Raw genomic sequence first — 22,346 nt, 5'->3', positions numbered from 1 at the left:
CAGGGTCTTTTCAAATGAGTCAGTTCTTCACATCAGGTGGCCAAAGTATTGAAGTTTCAACTTCAGCATCAGTCCTTCCAATGAATATTCAGGACTGATTTCCTTTAGGATGGACTGGTTGGATCTCCTTGCAGTCCAAGGGACACTCAAGAGTCTTCTCCAATACCACAGTTCAAAGCATCAGTTGTTCGGTGCTCAGCTTTCTTTATGGTCCAACTCGCACATCCATACATGACTACTGGAAAAACCAAAGCTTTGACTAGACAGACCTTTGTCTGCAAAGTAATGTCTCTGCTTTTTAATATGCTGTCTAGGTTGGTCATAACTTTTCCTCCAAGGAATAAGCATCTTTTCATTTCATGGCTGCAGTCACCATCTGCAGTGATTTTGGAGCCCCCAAAAATAAAGTCTCTCACTGTTTCCCTTGTTTCCCCATCTATTTGCCATGAAGTGATGGGAGAAGATGCCATGATTTTAGTTTTCTGAATGTTGAGCTTTAAGCCAACTTTTCACTCTGCTCTTTCACTTTCATCAAGAGGCTTTTTAGTTCCTCTTCACTTTCTACCATAAGGGTGGTGTCATCTGCATATCTGAGGTTATTGATATTTTCTCCCGGCAATCTTGAGTCCAGCTTATGCTTCATCCAGTCCAGCATTTCTCATGAAATGGGGCCTTGCTATTCTAGGCAGCACTTAGGCTTAATCAGGTCATTATTTTCCACTTAATGAACTGTGTTCAAACATCCAGTTAACAACCCTTCCCCCCAACTCTGTTGACAGTCCAGGCATTCAGACTAATATATTCAGAATCTCTTTGGTGTTTGCATACCTTAGCTTAGGAGGTGGAAACTAATGTTTATTCTTTTTCAAGCTATCCCTCAAACATTTGGTCATAGTTTAAGCAAAGGCTATAAGCATATCTACTTAGGGCTTCCCTCTTAGCTCAGTAGGTAAAGAATCTGCCTGCAATGCAGAAGACTAGGGTTTGATTCCTGGGTCGGGAAGATCCCCTGGAGAAAGAAATGGCAACCCACTACAGTATTCATGCCTGGAGAATCCTATGAACAGAGGAGCCTGGCAGACTACAGTCCATGGGATCACAAGAGTCAGGTACAACTTAGCAACTAAACTACCACCACCATATCTACCCATCACCACCACAAGATTTCAGATGGGTGCTGGCCCACTCTCAGAGCTTTTCCTGGGCAAAAGAGGATGGTAGTGTAGTCAAGTTTTATCAGCAGGCCTTTCTTCAAATTTGTATTTCCTCTTCCCAATTTCTGGTGTCTTTCCAAAGTCTAATTTTCCTTGAATTGTGTCTTTATATCCTACCTATGGTGGTGCAATGGTAAAGAACCCGACTGCCAATATAGGAGGTGCAAGAGACATGGGTTCCATCCCTGGGTCAGGAATATCCCTTGAAGGAGGAAATGGCAACCCACTCCAGTATTCTTGGCTGGAAAATTTCATGGACAGTAGAGCCTGGCAGGCTATAGTCCATGGGGTCGCAAAGAGTTAGACATATCTGAGCATTACAATTATAAATTTCTATGGAATATTATACTTTTATTACAGTGAAAATTACAGACAATTTAGGATCATAGAACTTGTGTTAGAATAATGCTTTGTAACAGGGATACTATCAATACAGAACACTCCTATGTGCTTCACATTCAATATAATTAAGCTTCATGAGTGAAGGTTTTGTTTTGATCTGTTTTGTTTACTACCTTATCTATCTTCAGGACCTAAAATAGTGCCTGGCGGGTACACTCAATAAATACTTGTTTAAATGAAGTAACATTCTGACACTTTACCTGAATTATCTTAGATCTTCCTGACCATAGCACTATGAAAGAGGTACTATTATAAACACTAAGTCAAAGCAAGTCAAATCAGAATTGGATGGGTTTGCTTGTCTAAAAACATGCATCATTTCCCACTGAAGCACAAATTTCCCCCTATAATATTGAATAATAATAGTAGTATACTTGGTATACTAGCTGAAATTGGTTTCTGGCCTTTGTTTTACTCTTATTGTGTAACCTGGGGCAAGACACCTTCAGTTTACTGACCCGAATGTAAAATGGGATGAGAATATTAACACTTACCCCATGGGATTGTTGTTAAGTGAGAAACCACACGTGAAATGCATGGACCTGTGCATGGCTTGTGATCAGTGCTCCATGAAGGTGAGCAATCGTTCTCATCTCAGCTAAGTGTAGTTATTTACCTATCATCATTGTCGCCTTAGAATCGCCAGCTCCTGAAACTAGGGCCTTCAGCATCTGAGATCTGTCAGTGAATATGTTCTTTGCCTCACTTCACATTCACATCATAGGAATCTGTAAGCTTGCATCTTGACCCAAACTATCAGCTTCCTGGAATCCTAATCCTTTTGCTTTCCTTTCATTTCTGGTGCCTTTCATGTCACTTAAATTACATGCATAGATTTTTTTACTTGCTTCTAGTTCATAGTAATTGTACGTTCTTTAAAATTCTTTTTAACTGCACATTGATATCACTTGCTTTCTGCTTACTGACTCCCATTCTTAAGAGTCACAAGTACATATATTTCATTGGTGAATACACTTTGGAAATACTGATCCAAATTAATTTTCTTTACTGTATCTTTCCAATTATAAAATGATTTTTGAGTGTTCTTTGGTACATTTCAGTTGTGTTCAAAGCACTCAGACGATGTGTAAATGAAATGATTTTACAGTCTTGGAGGCAAAGTCAGGTGATGAAGAAATAGTTTATTAAAATTTCATTGTAGTGCTTTCTTAATAGTCTTAACCACATTGTCTGCGGGGGTGTTTTTATCCTTTTCCACAACTTCTGTTACATGTGCTGATGAGTCTCATCTTCCTCTCTATAGCCCAGACCTTTTCCCTGACTTTCAGAGTCATGGATCCAACTGTACATCTATTGGCATATAGCTGTAGATGCTAACCTTTCATAATTGAATAAATACTCTAGAGAGAAAGAACTGGCATTTTCAGTGCTCATTTACCTAATGGTGTGTTCCTGGATGAACTTTAAACTTTGGTTGGCCCAAGTCAGACAATCTGGAATAGGGAGTCCTCAACGTAGAAAATAATTTGCCCCTATTTGTTCTTCTTGGAGAAGGCAATGGCACCCCACTCCAGTACTCTTGCCTGGAAAATCCCATGGATGGAGGAGCCTGGTAGGCTGCAGTCCATGGGGTCACTAAGAGTTGGACACGACTGAGTGACTTCACTTTCTCTTTTCACTTTCATGCATTGGAGAAGGAAATGGCAACCCATTCCAGTGTTCTTGCCTGGAGAATCCCAGGGACGGGGAAGTCTGGTGGGCTGCCGTCTATGGGGTCACACAGAGTCGGACACGATTGAAGTGCCTTAGCATAGCATAGCATTTGTTCTTCTGGGTATACTCAGCAGTTCAAATTCAAGCCATAAATGATCCTTTCCCACAGTTTAATAAGTTTGTTACTTCTTTAGTTCAGTCCCTGATTCCTTTGAAATCTTGGTCATTGCCTCACTGAGTCTTCTCCAACTTTTATTAATCTTGCTACCATATTACTCTTTCTTAAAGACAACTCTTGTATTATTCTGACTCAGAATTTTCCAATGAGTCTCTGCTGCCTATTCAATACCTCCCAGAGGCCTTAGTCAGTCCTCAAGATCTTCTGCAGTTTCACCACAGACCAGTTTCACACTACCTTCCTTTTATTTTTCACTCCAATTGAATGAGACCAATTTCCCCCCTAAATACAGTATGGACTCCTTCAGCATTACTTTGTTTACATCATTCTCTCCAACTGGAATTTTCTTCTATTTTGTAACATCCCACTCATCCTTTTAGGAGGGACTGAAATTTTTCTCCCACTATTTGGTTCCTAGAAATGGCACCACTTGTAGCTAAAGAGCAAAAAACCTTTACACAAATGTTACATTTTAAACCTTTCTCTAGAGTTTTATGCATTCTACTACTAGTGTCCCCTTTTTACAGGACAGACTTCAAAGTTCACAAACTGGACAAGGACTTGTGTTGTCCGGACAGCAGTGCTTGGCAGCAACTCCATGCCATGTCTGAGTGTAGGTCCCACGAAGAGTTTAGTCAAATTTAGTAAAATTTCGTAAATTTGATGCTATGAAAGCACTGCAGAAAATGAGAAAATTGTCTCTTACCTCCATTAAGTTTTATCTTATTTATTTCTTGGCTGTGTTGCACAGCATGTGGGATCTTAGTTCCCAGATCAGGGCTTGAACCCACACCCCCTGCACTGGAAGTGCAGTCTTAACCACTGGGGAAGTCCCTCTGTTAGGTTTCACAAAGTAATCATTACTGATTCTTTTGGCTCTTTTCCCTTACCCTACAAACCTGAAATAAAACATTTTGGTTACGAGGAAAAAATAAAGTAATGGTTCCATGTAGAATCTGGTTTTGTGTGAGAAAAATGGAAAGTGGTTGTTGAACTACTACACCTATCTTGGAGATGCACCCCTGAGTTTTAATAGCATACTTGGGTCCAGTTCTCAAACCTACTCTATCTTTTTGGTCCCGATCTTTTCTCTTACAAGTCCTCCCTCTAGGGTTGTTTTTGTTCAGTTGCTCAGTCGTGTCCAACTCTTTGTGACCCCATGGAACTGTAGCACACCAGGCTTCCCTATCCTTCACCATCTCCCAGAGCTTGCTCAAGCTTATGTCCATTGAGTTGGTGATGCCATCCAACCATCTTGTCCTGTGTCATCCCCTTCTCCTCCTGCCTTCATTCTTTCCCAGCATCAGGGGCTTTTCTAATAAGATGGCTCTTTGCATCAGGTGGCCAAAATATTGGAGCATCCATTTCAGCACCAGTCCTTCCAATGAATATTCAGGGTTGATTTCCTTTAGAATTAACTGGTTGGATCTCCTTGCAGTCCGAGGGACTCTCAAGAGTCTTCTCCAGCACCACAGTTCAAAAGCATCAATTCTTTGGTGCTCAGCCTTTTTTATGGTCCAACTCTCACATCCCTACATGACTACTGGAAAAACAATAGCTTTGACTAGATGGACATTTGTCATAAAGGTACACAAAATTGCTTTTCAACTTCCATCTCATGCCTTTGCTCTTGTCTTAGAGCATGAAGGAGGTTCACATATAATTTCTAACCACTGCTGAACAACAGGAAAAGTATATTGCAATTCCTTTTCTAGTCAAAATATGTTCCCAAGCTCTCTCCTTGCCTGTAAACATATTAAATAGTAGGCATAATGAGGAAGTCTGTCTATTTTCTATATTACTAACTCTAAAGGGACTATCTTATTTTTTACACATTATAATGTGAATGAAAACAGCAATTTCAAATCTCCTCAGATGTAAAAAAGACAGACACAAAAAGACAGCTTATTTTAAAATAAAATGTAAAAATAAACTGTAAGTTGCGGTTTAAAGCAGTAATTCTTTAGAAGATATTTTTAATTAAAGGTACAAACCGTGAGGACCTGCATACAAAAAGTTATAAGTCAGGAGGAGTTGAAATTACAGGCAATTAGAAAAGCTATCTTATTCTTGCTTTACAGGTATGGCCTCTGAGCCTTTAATTTAGAAATACTGAGCCCTGTCTGAATGCAACAGAAACTGGAACAAACTAAAGCTGGGATTTCCCAATGATTTTATTGAGGTAACTTTTCCCAATTTTATACATATATGCATTTATATATACTTAAGAAAGCTAAACAATGTTCTAAGGCACTTGGAATTGTGCACAGCAAAGCATACTATAATATCATACAACTACACAGAGCATAATTTTGCTTTTTAAATAACACAAACACCAATACAGAATAAAAAAGATAATATATAGTCTTTCTTTCAGGTTACAATAGTGGAATTACATATACATATGTGTGTATACTTGTAGATATTTATACCCACATACTATAATACAGTACAGGTTTCAGAACAACACACAAAAAAGAGAAACTGTCATGTTAATGAGTATACAGTTCCAGTTATGTACAGTCACAGATATTATACCTGTGTAATATGTAGGATAAGATCACTCACTGGAAATTAGAAATTAGTCAGCCTGATAACAATCACAACTTACCATTCTTATCACTTTCACCAAAGCTTGAAATAACAGAAGAATGCATATAGTTCTTTATTTAAACCTCACTGTTACATGGAAAAAAAAAATGACTAGGTTGAATTTTTAGTATGTACTCAATCTGGTGAAATTGGTGCAGAATGTTTTGAATGCATTGGCACATCTCTAAGCCACAGAAGAAATATTTTTAAAAATAAAAATAAAAAATTAGTGCCTGTATTTTTAGTGATGAAAGTGGTTTGACCCTAGATTCATTCAGGTTGTTTATGAATGCTAGTTAGCACTGCCATGGTGACTTCTTCACGTGGAAGCTCTCTAAGCCATGTAATACACAGTCAAACTATAACAAAACATCCAGTAAAGGGAAAGCCCCCCAAACTGGCAAGTGGCACAAATGTTATTGGCATTTTAACACAGCACAAAATTGACCTGAGGGTAGAGTGGCATTCTGCCTCATTTGCTCCCTTCAATTTATTCTTAAAAAACAAAAAAGGTATTTAACAAGAATTCTTAAGCACCATCTTAAAGTTTACAACATAACCACTTTTATTGACTGAGTTACTCTGCTTCAAAAAAGATTTTAGAAATTTTAATATTGAAAAAAAATTATAGTAGCTAACTTAATTTGATCCATTAGTCACAATTCACCCAATCATTTCAAGACACATTTATCATTCAGTTTTGATGATAAAAAGTTACAAAGAGAATAAGTATGTTTATGTATAGTTAATATAATAATATTTCACCCAGGTAAAACTCATTTTGTGAATGACTGTCATTGAAGTATGGAGGACAATATGCATGCAATCCACAGCTCACCCTTCTTCCCTTCATAATTTAGTATTCACAAATCTAAAAGTTGAACTGCATGACTGTCTCTGCAGGGGAAATGCAAGCATTTGCATGTCGATTACATGCTTCTTTAACAGGATAAATGAGATTGGGAACTCATGGGATGCAGTTTACTAGGTGAAACCTAATGGTGATTTTCACAGACTACCAGTTTCGTTTCTGTGTGGATAGTTAGCAGTCGTGTTTGTGGTTAAGCCATGCAGTGATCCTCAGGACACTGACTAGGGCTACGACCAACAGCGTAGTTGTGAGGTAAAATTGTGAGGCAAAAAAAAAAGTGTGCTTCATGTGAACTCTGTCCTTTATATACCGGGACTAACCAAGTGATGATGCCTGTTGGAACTGCCAAGCCTACCCAATAACCTCCTCCATGAAGAACTGGAAAACTAAACTTGCCATCAGAAGGCTAGATGCGGAAGGCAAGAAAAATGGCAGAGGAAAAAATGATTCAGGACCCAAAGACATGCAAAGCAGTCAAGATGAGGTTTTGAGATAGACACTTTTTCCTGTGTCCTCAAATTGCAGTGGGAGGTGGCACTGCCCTCCCAGGAGGGCATTTGAACATGGTGGAGGGCTTTTTACTTTTAGTATTTACAACAGGTGGGCATACTACTGGCATTTAGTCAGCAAGGGCCTGGGAGAGTAAACATCTTGCAACGCGTGAGACATTTCTGTACAACAAAGAACTGCCCAGCTCAAATGCCAGCAGCAGTCCTACTGAGAAACACGGATGGAGTGCTCTGCTTACATGCACAGCTATGCCAGCTAAACGGCATTGTTTCTGCAGTAAATCCTAGCATGGCTAAAAAATGACCCTTGCCTAGAGGGCTGGCTTCTAGTGCAAATAGCTGCTAGAGGATTCTCTCTCTTTCTCTTTTTTGTTTTTGTGCCAGAAATCTTACAGTGTATACAACAGGGTTTCTTAATATGGGATGACCCTGTCTTCAAAAAAGCATAAATGAACTATTTTGGGGTTGTTTTCTAGAAAGGCTACTGGTGGTTTGCCATTTCCACAAAGAGTTTAAGCTTAATGGTTACAAAAAGTAAACAGAAAGTGAAAATGAGAATGGTTTGGGAGTATTCCACCCTATTTCTACCACCCTTTGATCACCAACAAATTATAATAGCACCTCATGCTGCTCTTTGAAAATTGGGTGTCCTCTATCTGGAGAGGTGCTTTCTCTCAGAAAGATGGTCCTATGAATTTGATGATTACTTTTGCTGTCGCATTCCCCTCTAGGAAACAGTTCAGCTGGAAAAGTTCATTCTGCTTTGGCAAGCGAAATACTGTGACAGACACTTAGACATGCAACCGTGGACGACTAGCCGGTTCCAGTGGCCAAGGGACAATTTTGTAAATAAGTCGTTATCGTAGTGGTTCCTTAGTGCTTATAACATTCTCTAAGCATGTGAAGAAATTAATTCTTGTCTCAAAATATATATATTTTCGTTAGTAAGGTTAGGCTTCATAATATGATCGTATCTAGGAATGTTTAAGGCTACCATACTGATGAAATGACATAAATGCATATGTCTTACACTAGCTTGATTCCATCTTACCTCCTTTGAAGACTTCTCATTTAGGTGTAGAATGTGCTGCTGGAACCACTTGAAGAAGTACTCTGACATTTCGGAAGAGCTTTCACTGTTTAAATGTGGAGACACTGTTCTGTGATAGACAAGGTTGCTTTCTTCTATTGTTATGCAGTGTAATTTGTGACAGTTGTGTTCTATTCTATTAAGGATAAATACAATGCCTGTTTTGTGTTAAAAAATGGTACACATTAGGATATGCAGTGTTAATGCAGATTTTTCTCTTTTAGGTGTAAGCTATCGTATTTTTTTTTTAAGTGCCAATGCAGCACTGAATTAACTGCAGGTTGTAAAACTTGAGTTATGAGTTTTAAGGACTTATCTCTCATTTTCAGTATTTGATGATTATTAAGGAGTGTATTCAGTTCCTCTATTTCCTTAAAAAGATTTTCACTGATATTTCAGAAGTTTCTCCTAACACAATATATGTACTAATGTAAGAGAAAGATAAGTGATTACAATCAATATGCTAATATAGGACATGAAAATGAAAGCAGAAAGTCGATTTTTCTGGATAAATCAGATAGAATGTTTTTTCCCCCCTCAATTTGAAACAGCTGTTCAAATATCCAAACTAGATCTCTACTATAGATTTTAGGAGTTATTATAAAGGTAAACTATATTGAACAAACAAAAAAAAATGCAAGTTATTTCACACATGTAGGAAATTATCAGGCAAGGCTGCCTAAAATTAACACTAATCATCAGAGAACTAATTTTGTCAGACCATGAAGATAATGCTAAAGCTCATGGCATCTCCTTATTACCTTAACGTTAAGGTTCTTTTTCTCCATTTTAAAAAAGATAGAAATGACCACTTTGGTTTTTACAAAACCAAACTAGTCTGTCTAGTTCTTTCGTGCCTGAACTTTTCTGGAGATGGACTTGTTTTTCTTCCTTAATCATATCTTAGGGACTCAGAAAAACCACTTACTTCTATGTCAGCCTAATGTCGCACATTAAATAGGAAAAACCCTGATTTTGTACTGGAACAACCCAATTCACACACACACATTTATTTTTACAGAACCGCAGCTTACTGGCTGGATTGCAGAAATGCTGGCACTAGGCAGATACATAATTCTATGGCGGCTGGTCCACATCCTTGTATCCTTTCAGAGCTGCTTTGCAAGAGACCTCTGGATGGGCTGCTGATGTGGATATGCAGTGTTTCTGCTTTTTAAAATTAGCTATTAAAACAGAGCTTCATTCTGTGAATGTAGCTTAGCTCATAATCCTTCCATTCTTTTTATTTAAAGGATCATTCCAATGAAATAATTCATGGTTCCAATTCTTAAACTAGTAGTGGTTAATTTTTTTTTTTTTTACTTTTAAATTTTCTTAAAAAAAAAGAGAAAAGTTTAAAACTTTTCCCTAGACACATTAATCAGCAGAAGAGAAAGTATGGGTAGTTCATAAATCTGACATATCATAGAAGGAGAACAATATATTGAGGACCCAGAATCTCATTTTCTTTTTCAGTCTTATTTTTTGTACTAAGTGCATCTCACTATAGGGAATAAAAAATTATATCACATGTACTGCTAGGGGGAAAAAATTGTTCCTTTTATCAATCAAATAGAGACTTTCTATGACACGCATCTTGAGTGATAAAACAGTGATAAATGTCTTATATTTGCCATTTTTATAGGACCCTTGTGACTAGAAATCAAAACAATGTTCTAAGATTATAAGTATAGAAAATTAAAATAATATTATATGCCTTGGTATTTTTCCTAAGACACTAAAATGACAATAAGGAAATACAAAAGGAAAAAAATGACTTCAGCAAAAAAACCTGGAACACAGTTAATATCTATGGCTGGATTTAAACACTATGAAATAAACAAAATTTCAACCAGATTGAAGACACTAGGACATGCAGAAAAAGTTTTTCAAAGCAAAAATAAGTTATTCTGTCAAAGAAATGACAATAGTGCAAAATTCTAGGTTTATTGTATTAATGCACGCAGCTGTGTACAGCAAGAGAGGCAACGATGCCAGCTACTTTTCTGAGTTAAAAATGGTCCTGGCTTTTTGTAATAGGCCATGTGGGATGACATTTTTTATTTCTTACAAATCCAATTTTAAGTGGTTCTTTAAAATATAAGTGAATGGCAGGACCCACATTTACCCATTAGATTAAATGCTTGCTTTTGATTGAATAGAAAATTACAGTTTTCCATACAATGAACCAGAATCACTTCAGAAAATCCCAGTCCAAACTCCGAGAATAAAATAGGCTCTTTAGGTCTTGTCGTGTTGTTCTACATCACATGTGTTTTTAATAAAAGGGGCACAAAATAATTGTGAAAGAACAATTAGATGCAAGGTAGTATTTACCCGTGGTCATAGGCACTCGGGAGCGGAAGCCACGCTATGCCCATGACTCCATGGAAAATAGCAAGATGACAACAATGGCTTCTTAATGTAAACAATATTGACTGTAGGCTCATGGGGAAATCTTTCGTAACTTTAATTCACTGATCCTTTTGTACTGAAAGTCAGTTCTGTATTTATGGATGCAATTTGCACTCTTAAAATACCAAATGAAGTTCTCCTTACTTAACAACTTAGCAGAAAATTTTCTGTTCTTTTAAGTCTTTGGGTGAGTATTTTTTTTAATCCATGTGCTTTATTTTTTTTAATAGCAGCAATCCAACTTAATGCAGCATGAAAACTAAGTAGTTCTTTCCGTTCCCATTCAGAGCCAACTGCTGGCAGAACACCTGTATTTTGATTAAGTTTAACTTTGGATTCAGACTTTTTAAAAAGGTGCCATGATTGTAGATAGTATCTTCCTTAAATCAAGTAGGACTGTTTCAACTTTGGAGATAATTAAGCTAGGGAAAGACCAAAAGATTCTTTTCTAAAGCTTGCTACAGATTTATAGGGTCGCATTACATCTTTGTTCCAAGTCCTGTTATCCTTGTGGAAGATTGGTACGTTAGGTAAGGAGTATTTAAAAGAATGTAAAGTGTGTATAGCTATGCTGTTTGAAGCATGCAACAAAATTTGGGTAAGCATGCTTATTAAGAGTCAGTAAAAGCCTCTTGCATTTAAGAAAAAGATACATGAAAACATTCAGACTTATTTCTGGCAACTGGATTCACTGGCACAATGACAAGAAAATAATGGTACTACGCTGTACCAATATAATGGTGAAACAAGAATATTCTTCTAGGATCAGGTCTAAGAAATCCACATTGAGTGATTAAACTCCCACATTCCTTAATAAGTTCTCAATTGCCCAAAGTCTCTTCAAAAATACATTTATGCTTCTATTTCCTTTTTTCATTAACGTAATGAAGTATTTCTCTTGCTTTCTGATTTTCACCACCCACCCCCCACCCCCCACCCCCGCTACCCTTTCCAGTGCTCAGAAATTCCATTCCCCATTCTTTAACCCACACTCTCAAATGTGGCTTTCTGGCAACAGCGATTGTCTTCTGCTCATCTTCTTTGATTAAAACTCCTGATGAAGAATAACTGGCATAAACATGGTGTCCCTTACCATCAGTCCACATGCTGGACAGCAGGGTCGCTGAACAGCCGGGATGCTGAACCATCCCCTTTGCTTGCTGGCCCACCCGGGCTGTACAAGTGGGGAGCACTTTCCACATGCTTCCTTCACCACAAGTTAAACAGAAACACACACATTCAAATCCCAGTGCAATATCAGGTTTTCAGGAAGCGAGGCTTCCCCTCAAGATGATCAGTCTGTTTCCCAAGAGTCTCATGCTTCATTATGGACGATGAAACCTGAAATACAAAACAGAAACTCTGTGATGTGGTAGAGAAACACAACTCTATTCAGTGACGTGAATATGGTACAGTCATTTTTATGATCAAAGGCAGCTCTAGCATCCCCAACTGAATTACTGTTCTCTTAATAAATTACTGTCTTAACAGAAAATCGTTATAACTGTCATGTGGGAAAACAGAGACAGCTCTGCAAAAGATGCTGGTTTTATCATCTGAGATACAGAGCAATCAATACACAAAACATCACTATCTTGAGGGTCATGTTCTAACCTATATTGAACAAAGTGAGATGTTTCATAAAGGATTTGGTTACACCTGATTTGTCATTACAAAAAGGAAAACACCATCATGTAGTCACTATTAGCTTTGGCTTCTCTTCACTTCCTGCTGGGGACTCCAAATGTACTTTCTATACCTGAATTTTCAAACACCTCCCAGGCATTTCCTTACAAATGTTCCACAGGCAACATGCTAAGCATGTATATAGATATACAAATTATCTTTCCTTGTGAACCTGCCTTTATGCTTTCTATTTTGTTAAATGTTATACCTTTAAAAATACATTCAGTCTAGAAGCCTAAGATTGCAACTTTCTCCCTTTCACCCTCCACACCTCATTAGTCACCAAGTCCTGCCCCAACTACCTGTCTCTGGATTCAGTCAAGCCTTCACCACCTTTTGCTGAAACTACTAACAATATTAACAGCATGCTAGCTAGCTGGCTGGATTCATGCCCCTCTGTGAGAGTTCCTGAACAGTCCTTGTGATTTTGTAGCCCTCTGCTTTTGAACATGTTCCTTTCTAATATTGCAATCACTCCCTTCATTTTCCATATGTTTTCATATCTAAGATCAAGGTCAAAAGCCATCTTCTCCAGAAGTCCTTGTCTGATTCACTTCTTCAGCCTACTTCTGTGATTCCACAATTAAGCAATTCTACTTGGTATTCCATTTATCTTGCCTATTCTCATGTTCATTTGTTCAAGTAAAATTTAATGTTCATCTGCCTAGACTCCAAATTAATTTCCCTGTCTCAGGCTCATAGATTGGGAGATCAAACCTATGCTCCACACTGTCACTGGCATTATTACCATAAATACTGATCCAATCATCCTAGATCTTTGTTAATATCATTGCACTGTTCCCCACTATTGATAAAATTTAAATTTCTTAAAGTGATGGCTGAGGCTTTTCAGGATGTGGCCCAACCCATGTTTCTAACTTCACAATCAATCCCCAAATACCCTAAATTCCAATCATTTGCCCTCCTAAAGGCTCTCCACTTTTTCCTTTATCCTTATCTTTCCTCCTATCTCTATCTCCTACAATCTTCCTCTGTGAGTTCCCCAAACTTCTTTTTCCTTTACCTCTCAGAAAATTAATAATTGCTTCTATTCTGTGTACCCACAATATTTGGTTTATACCAGTCACTGATCATTGTGTGTGTGTGTGTGTGTGTGTGTGTGTGTGGGTGTATCTCCTTTTAGATCATGAGATGCCGAGAAAAAGACTTGGGCTCACTTTCAAATACTCATAGAATACAATATCTAGCATATGGTATTACTTAATAAATGTTGCTATGTTGAATCAAGCATTAAAAATGAAAAATTAAAGACATAAGAACAGATGAAACAAGATTGGCTATAAGTTGATAATTGGAGCTATATGAAGGACGTATGGAGCCTGTGACATGACATTACTTCGGCACGTTCGACAGAAGTCAAAATAAAATAGGTTATACCACGTTTTCCAAAATGAGCAAACACGCTGTGATTCAAGTAGGGATGAGTCTACTGTGAGTTCATTTCTTGACTCTGTTCTGTCCACAACCTTGGGCAGGTGTGTGAACCCCCATGTTCTGCAGTGTTACACAGGGACGAGATGACTGTTTCCGTCACCTGAGCTTTATTCCTGCCCTCTGATCATGCAAACTCCTTGCCACCTCAGGCCTCTTGCAGCAGCTCTCCCCACTACATTAGCTGATACCCTTAGGGGAAGTGTTTTTCTCTCCCCAAACAGTGCTGACAACTTCCTCTTGTCATTTAAATCACAGAGTAAGTTTAATTTCCTCAAGAGACCCCGTTCTTAGCCATCCTATCCATATCCACCCTCACTCTTGGCACAGCATCCTGTTACATTTTTTTTTCATAGCACTTAGCACTGTCTGAAATGATCATGTCTAGGGACTTCCTGGGTGGTCCCATGGCTAAGACTCCATGCTACCAATGCAGGAGGCCTAGGTTTGACCCCTGGTCAGGGAACTAGATCCCATGTGCCGCAACTAAGACCCAACATAGCCAGGTAGATAAATATTTAAAATAAAAAAGAGCACCCACCCTTTTAAAAAGAAAAGAAATGATTATTGTCTATTTGTTCATTTACTTGCTAACGGTCTGTCTCCCTCCCTAGAACACAAGCATGTGTGAGTGAGGACTTTGACATGTTCTAAACTCCTAGGGTCCAGAAAAGTATGACTCACTCTCTGTGCTCCATAAATACTTGCTAACACATGAACGACTGAGTACATATAGATAGGTGCACTTGGTTATTTGAGTACTTGTTCTATAAGTAATTCTATGTAACTGAAGAATTTAATCATGAGATCCACTTATCATTAATTACAACTGCTGCTGCTGCTGCTGCTAAGTCGCTTCAGTCATATCTGACTCTGTGCGACACCATAGACGGCAGCCTACCAGGCTCTCCCATCCCTGGGGTTCTCCAGGCAAGAACACTGGAGTGAGTTGACGTTTCCTTCTCCAATGCATGAAAGTGAAAAGTGAAAGTGAAGTCGCTCAGTTGTGTCCAACTCTTAGCTACCTCATGGACTGCAGCCTACCAGGCTCCTCCGTCCATGGGATTTTCCAGGCAAGAGTACTGGAGTGGGGTGCCATTGCCTTCTCCGAATTACAACTGAGTATATACTAATCCATGATAACCCATTTGATATGATATTCCATCATGCTTTCTAGGAAGAGTCAACTATAACCTGAAGAAAAGCTATGGAAATTGTTATAAAATGTTATAAATTGTTACAATGTTAAATAAATTTAACAATTGTTAAATTGTAAAATAAATTTTACAATTGTTAAAATGTTATAAAATGTTATAACTTGTTATAAAATTGTATAAAAATGTTTCAAGAGTAATTGAAAACCTCTTTAAATCAAACATATAAAATGTGAAAGAAAGGCAGATAATAATAATACCTACTAAATGTAGTAGCACTAGTGGTAAAGAATCTGCCTGCCAATGCAGGAGACATGAGATGAGGGTTCTAGCCCTGTGTCGGGAAGATCCTCTGGAGGAGAAAATGGCAACCCACTCTAGTATTCTTGCCAGGAAAATTTCCAATGGACAGAAGAGACTGACAGCCTACAGTCCACGGGGCTGCAAAGAGTCACACATGACTGAGCACACACATTAAATTCTACTATGTGTAATCTTCAAAATAATCCTATGAGGTAAGTACTCCTGTATCCTTTTTGTACAGATGTAGAAACTGAGGCACAGGGATGCTCAGTCATGTACTCAAGGCAGAGAGCTTGAAGGCCAGGCTCTAGACTCTGTATTCCTAGCCTATGTGAGGCTATGAGATTAAAACATGTCTATCTATGTGTGCGTGCATGCTAAGTCTCCTCAGCTGTCTTCCATGCTTTCATTCAAAGGATACTTTTGTTGTCCTCTGGGTAGAATAGAATGGAAAACGTAATCAGTTGGATTTCTACACCCACTAGTTTTGATCAATTCTGACCAGAGAAAAATCTTAGTCCATATTTCCAGGCTACACTTTGATTGCTACAGTTGTCTCAAACACATTTGCCTTTTGCCACAAAGAGAACTAGATGAAAATGGGCTCAGCACACACTACCAGAAAAAGCCAGGCCAGTGATGTCCTGGGGTGGGGGGCGGCAGGGAGAGTGAAATGAGAAGCAGGAAAGAGGAGCACCACCCACACCACAAGGAGGGAGGGAGGAGGAGCCCTGGGAGCCCTGACAACAGAAACATACCGCACCTGCAGGATCTTCACACCTTGACCGAGCAAAGATCCCTCTTTGTTGGATTCATTTTTCCCTCTTGGGAATTAAATATAAACTCATCTAATTTAGCAATTTTTTAAGGCCTCTCCAAATTTGCAGGACCAATCATTCCACAGTGTCCTAATCTTCACTTGGTCTTGGGTTCCAGGAACAAGTATGGTGAAAGCTGACATAAGAGGCTTTCTCTTCAATCAGTAATGTCTCTGGGAGGAAGACAGTAAATTAAGAATAGGGTTGGGTGAGACCTCCCAATGCAAGGGTCCTGGGTTCGATCCCTAGTCAGGGAACTAGATCCTGCATGCTGCCACCAAGATCCAGTGTAGCCAAATAATAAATAAATAAATATTTAAAAATAAAATTAAAAAAAAAATAAATAAAAGGAAAAAAAAAAGAAAGAAATTGGGTTGGGCAATAATGGGAGTAGCCAGTGGACCAGATAAGATTTAGAACCTTTTAAAACCGAGCATTTATCTGGAAAGTGTCCTGCTTTTAATTTCCAAAAATTAGCAGGACATTACAAATTTTTTTTTTTTTTTTTCTGCAGACACTATTTGCCAATGGATCCCATTACAGAATGAGTTCACAGACTGGATTTTGTTGGAAAATCAGGCCATCAGCATAGCGTCTAGACTGGGGAGGAGAAGATGACGGCTAACCAATACTCTGAATGCAGTAATATGCTAACAAAGCTGGGGGGTCAGAACTGTAACCTCTCCTTATAAGCACTGCCCAGATCTGGTCAAAATACCCATATATTTTCTTACACTATCCAATCAGAAAGGAACATTTATATCCTGTTTAAATTAGGCATCTTATCTTCAAAATCAACTCCAACATTTTGTGGTTAGAGGTGCTGAAAAGGCAAAATTATTCTTAAGTTTGGTACCGCTCAGTGGTTGGCATTCATTTTGAGGTACACGAAGTTCAGCTTTACTTCCGGGGAAGTCTGCCTACCTGACAGAATGACAGCTTGGCTTTAGGCTTCAAGTTGATGAAGCGATAAATAGAATTACTGTGCCCTCACGATACTTACGCTTTTCATCTACCCCTTTTTCAGAACTTTCCTGAAACTCAAACTTGGAAGCTATCTATATTTTCTTCTTGTTAAAAACGTCAATAATTTTTTTTTTATATTCATACTTTTGAGAGAGAGTGAATAGAAGCAAAAAACTAACTTTAAGTCGCAGAATTTAGGTAAAAATAACTCTTTCCCATAATGGTTCTTCCACAAATACATAAAAATTTCTTCACCTTCCTATAAATTCAGTTCAGATAATATAAAATATGAAATGACTCTCTAAGTGTAAAACATTACTTTCCTGTACTCTCCTAGTTGATGTTGATATATTCAGAAATCCTGAGTAATTAATTTCCTCTTTATTTAAAAGGGTTTAATGGTCAAGGCACATACAGTTATGTTAAACAAATAAGGAGATTCTCCTAGACCACTGCTCCTTGTTCAACTGAAGTCAGATCACATGCTGGATGGGAATTCGTGAGTCCGAATACTAAGCCATGCTTACAACTCTGGTGGTCTAAGCGACATTTTGCAATTCTTTTCAGTTTCTGTCCAGGTAGCAAGGAAATGGAGCCCTCGAGAGAGTATCTCTACAGAAGCAGCCTTCTCATTCTCTGTGGTGGTAGTGGTTTAGTTGCTAAATCGCGTCCAACTCTTGCGACCCATGGACTGTAGCCTGCCAGGATCCTCTGTCCATAGGATTCTCCAAGCAAGAATACTAGAGTGATTTGCCATTTCCTTCTCATTCTCTATGGAGGGCCCCTAATTCATGTTTTTTTTTTTTTTAATTTTTGGCCACAATGCACGGCATGTGAGATCTTAGTTCCCTGACCAGGGATCGAACCCTTGCTGCCTGACTGGAAGCACAGAGTCTTAACCACAGGACCATGATGGAAGTCACTGAATTAATGTTTCTTGAGGTCACAAGTATAGTTCTTGCCATGTCGCATTTTGATAAGCCTGTGTAGAAGCTCAAAGGGTAGTTTAATTTATCTGTAAATCTACATAGGCTATAATAGCTCAAGATGGCACAGAATGAGATAATTACTATATTAAAAATATATTTATTTATCTGGCTGCGCCAGGTCTTGGTTGCAGCATGCAGTATTATTTTAGTTGTGGCATGTGGGATCTAGTTCCTTTACCAGGGACTGAACCCGATTTCCCTGCATTAGGAGTACAGAGTCTTAACCACTGGACCACCAGGGAAGTCCCTAGATAATTACTTTAAACACACACACATGCACAAACACACTTCTCAACATAACTACATTAGGAAAACTTGAAAAGTAGAGAAAAACCCCCTATAGGTCCAGTCTATGACACACCATTAAGAGTTGTTTTTTTTCCTTAAGACTTGGCACTACTTACTTTTATCTGTCTATTCATTTATTATTTTTATTGAAGTAGAGTTGATTTATAATATTGAGTGAGTTTCAGATGTACAACAAATTGATTCAATCATATAAAGACTTTTTTCAGACTATTTTCCATTACAGGTTATTAAAAGATACTGAATACAATTCCTTATGTTATATAGTAAATTCTTGTTATCTAGGTTATGTATAGTAGTTTATATACGTTAATTCCACACTCCTATTTGGCCCTTCTACCCTCTTTTCGCCTTTGGTAAACATGTTTGTTTTCTATGTCTGAGTTTGTTTCTGGTTTGTATATAGGTTCATTTGTATTTTTTAGATTTTGCATATAAGTGATATCAGATAATATTTGTCCTTCTCTGTCTGACTTACTTTACTTAATATGATATTCTCTAGGGCCATCCATGTTGCTACAAATGGCAATATTTCATTCTTCTTATGGCTGTTTTAATATTATTTCCCAATCTTTTCCCTACGCATCTGCATTTTAAAACAAATCACTGCTATATACGTATACTTTAGTCAGTATCTGGATTTTTCCACTTAACATTATTCCAGTAATCTCTTGAGGCCCATTTTGATTCTAAGAGTTATCAATTTAATGATTCTTTGCTTAATATATTAAGCAAATAATATAGAAACTAATAAAATTATATAAGGGGCTTCCCAGATGGCTCAGTGGTAAAAGAAACCTCCTGCAATGTAGGAGATGTGGGTTTGATCCCTGGGTCAGGAAGATCCCCTGGAGGAGGAAATGGCAACCCACTCCAGTATTCTCACTGGCAAAATCTCATGAACAGAGAAGCCTGGCAAGCTACCGTCCCAAAGAGACAGACACACAGAGCAACTAGCACCCACGCACACACACGTGCACCCACAGAGAATTATACGTGTGAAAGTATTATTTTGCATGCTCTAAAAATGTTCTTGTTTACAAAATTCGATGTTTATTTTTAAAAGCATATTCTCTCTTGATTATAAGTCTGATATATGTTGACATTTTTAAAAAATTGGAAAACAGAATATTCAAAGGTTACAACTAGTCATAGATCCTACCATTCAGCTGTAACCATTTTAAAGTTTATTTTTTATGTAAAGTCTTTTCAAACAATTTACATGTCTTTATAATTTAAAGAATTACTTTAAATTGTAGACATCCCATTTACTTTGGAAAGGGGAAGTGGGTTTTCTTTGCCATGGTGATTTCTTTCCAGAATGCACTGGCCCTATTTAATAATACAGTGCTCTTCAAATGGTCTTTTGGGGTTTGAACAGGGGACCAGGTGGGCAGCTTCTGGGGTGGGGAGAAAAAACAGTATGTGGCTGGACAAGCTGAAAATGTTCTAAAGAACAGAGGTTAGAGCTTGGTACCTTGCAAGCCAAAGGATGAACTCTTATATGGACCACTTATCCTCATGTTTCTCATATGGCCCTAGAATGCATTTCAATTTCAAGAGGTATCTGGAGAAACTGGGAGAAATCAGAAGAAAGAGTGGCCCTTTCCACTCTAGATGGATGGGCTACAATCCATCTTCAGGTCAAACGTTCAGAGAACGTACTCATGATGGAGTTTTGAGAAGTGTCTTCTCGGTACACCAGTAGCAGGCGTGTCATGATATTAGTGCCAGCACACTCATGAAAAACCACCATGCTGGAAACCTCATCGACAGAAAGACAACTCTGGAAATGGATCCTTCATTTTTTTTTAATTTAAAAACATTTTCAACAAGGTGATACATTCTCATGTTTCAAAAATCCAAAAGGTTCAGAAGGGTAAGTAGTATCATCTCCCCACCGTGCCTGGCCCCTAGTCATCTAATTTCCCTCCCAGAGACAACCAATGTTACCAACTTTTTATGACTCTCTCTGGAGATACAGAGCCAAGGAAGGGAATGGGAATGTGGGAATGGGTCCTCCTAGAGCTGACTAACACATCACTGTGTGGGAGATTATCTCTGGATAAAGAGGTGCCTGGGCAGACGAAGCAGTGCTGTCTCAATCCTTTTATTAACCACCCTAAATCCACAGGCAGCTAATAGGTTTAGATTTTGAAGGGAAGGCTTCCTCTTATAAGCAGATAACGCCTGGCACTAATGAGAAAGGCTAATAATTGAGTTGCTCTATGTCGGGTTCCATTTAAAGAGCCAGGTCATGATTCATGGCGTGTTTATTCCCTCTAAGGATAACTGGGGCTAAGAGCACCATAATCTTCCATATGAGTAAGTTTCTAAACGTAAAACATTATCATATGTTTGTATTATTTTGATTAAGACTCAGCAGCATTTACCAAACCTCTTACCATTTAAAGAAATACTGAAAACAATTTGAAAATCATAAGTATTATTTTTATAAGTCTCAGAGCCTAAATATATCTCAACCATAATGCAACACTAATGATGTAATATAAATTAATGGAAAAATATCAGGAGACATTTGCTTTACTGCCAAGTTTTAAAGAATACCTAAGCAAGGAATATTTATCTCAGTGATATGAACACTTTTTCCTTCTCTGGAAATTTAATTTTCTAGAAAATGGAACTGTAATTGACTTGTGTGTGCTTAGTTGCTCAGTCATGTCCGACTCTTTTCGACCCCATGGACTGTATGTAGCCTGCCAGGCTCCTCTGTCCATGGGGATTCTCCAGGCTAGAATACTGGAGTAGGTTGCCATGCCCTCCTCCAGGGGATCTTGCCAACCTAGGGACTGAACCCAAGTCTCCTGCATTGCAGGCGAATTCGTTACAGTCTGAGTCACCAGGGAAGCCCAAGAATACTGGAGTGGGTAGCCTATCCCTTTTCCAGGGGATCTTCCCGACCCAGGAATCAAGCGGGGGTGGGGTGGGGGGTCTCCTGCATTGCAGGCAGATTCTTTACCAGCTGAGTTACCTGGGAATTATATTTGTTTCAGATATACAACATAAGTGATTCAGTATTTTTATACATTATGAAGTGATCACTATGATAAGTCGGTTACCATTTGTCACTGTAGAAAGTTATTACAATGTTATTGATTATATTTCCTCTGCTGTACATTACTTTGCTGTACATTACTGGTAGCTTGTACCTCTTAATCCCCTTCATCTAATTCACCCACTCCCCCACCAATGTCTTTAAAGACATTTTAAAGAGTGTTAACCACTATATTGTGGGAAAAACTTTTAAAGCTTACCTTCATATCAGCTGTTACCAAAGAAAAAAAAAAACAAAACCAAACCCACTGCAGATACCATCACACCCTGATGTAAGGTTGCTCTACAGAGGCTGTTTCTAGTTTTGGGATCAGTATTTGCTTTTCAGAAAGATCTACCATGGTATTCTTCATGTAATCATCTGTCCCAGTATGTTTTGTTTTGTTTTGTTTTGTTTTAAACAATTCAAGTTTCAAAGTAAGGAGACCAAACTAGTCAATCCTAAAGAAAATCAACCCTGAATACTCATTGGAAGGACTGATGCTGAAGCTGAAGCGCCAATACTTTGTCCACCTGATCACTGGAAAAGACCCTACTGCTGGGAAAGACTAAAGGCAAAAGGAGAAGAGGGCAGCAGAGGATGATATGGTTGGATAGCATCACTGACTCAGGACATGAACTTGGGCAAACTCTGGGAGACAGTGAGGGACAG

The 22,346-nt window shown here is 38.4% G+C and overlaps 1 protein-coding gene across 4 annotated transcripts in view; it reads right to left on the bottom strand.

Moving 5' to 3' along the window:
* Positions 1–5,624: 5,624 nt before the first annotated feature.
* The window catches only part of PHACTR2 (phosphatase and actin regulator 2), a 146,863-nt gene continuing 130,141 nt past the window's right edge, over positions 5,625–22,346 (bottom strand). For 3 of the 4 annotated variants that reach the window (XM_010851469.1, XM_010851467.1, XM_010851468.1), the window contains one exon: positions 5,625–12,286. In XM_010851469.1, coding sequence (XP_010849771.1) covers positions 12,271–12,286 — 16 coding nt within the window. In that variant the 3' untranslated portion in view covers positions 5,625–12,270. The remainder of the gene's footprint in view (positions 12,287–22,346) is intronic. The other variant, XR_826280.1, reaches the window with a different exon arrangement.

This window comes from Bison bison, unplaced genomic scaffold (assembly GCF_000754665.1).
Source record: "Bison bison bison isolate TAMUID 2011002044 unplaced genomic scaffold, Bison_UMD1.0 scf7180017864303, whole genome shotgun sequence".
Classification (NCBI taxonomy): Eukaryota; Metazoa; Chordata; class Mammalia; order Artiodactyla; family Bovidae; genus Bison; species Bison bison.
The sequence above is the reverse complement of the archived record's forward strand: the minus strand, read 5'-3'. Positions and strand labels throughout refer to the sequence as shown.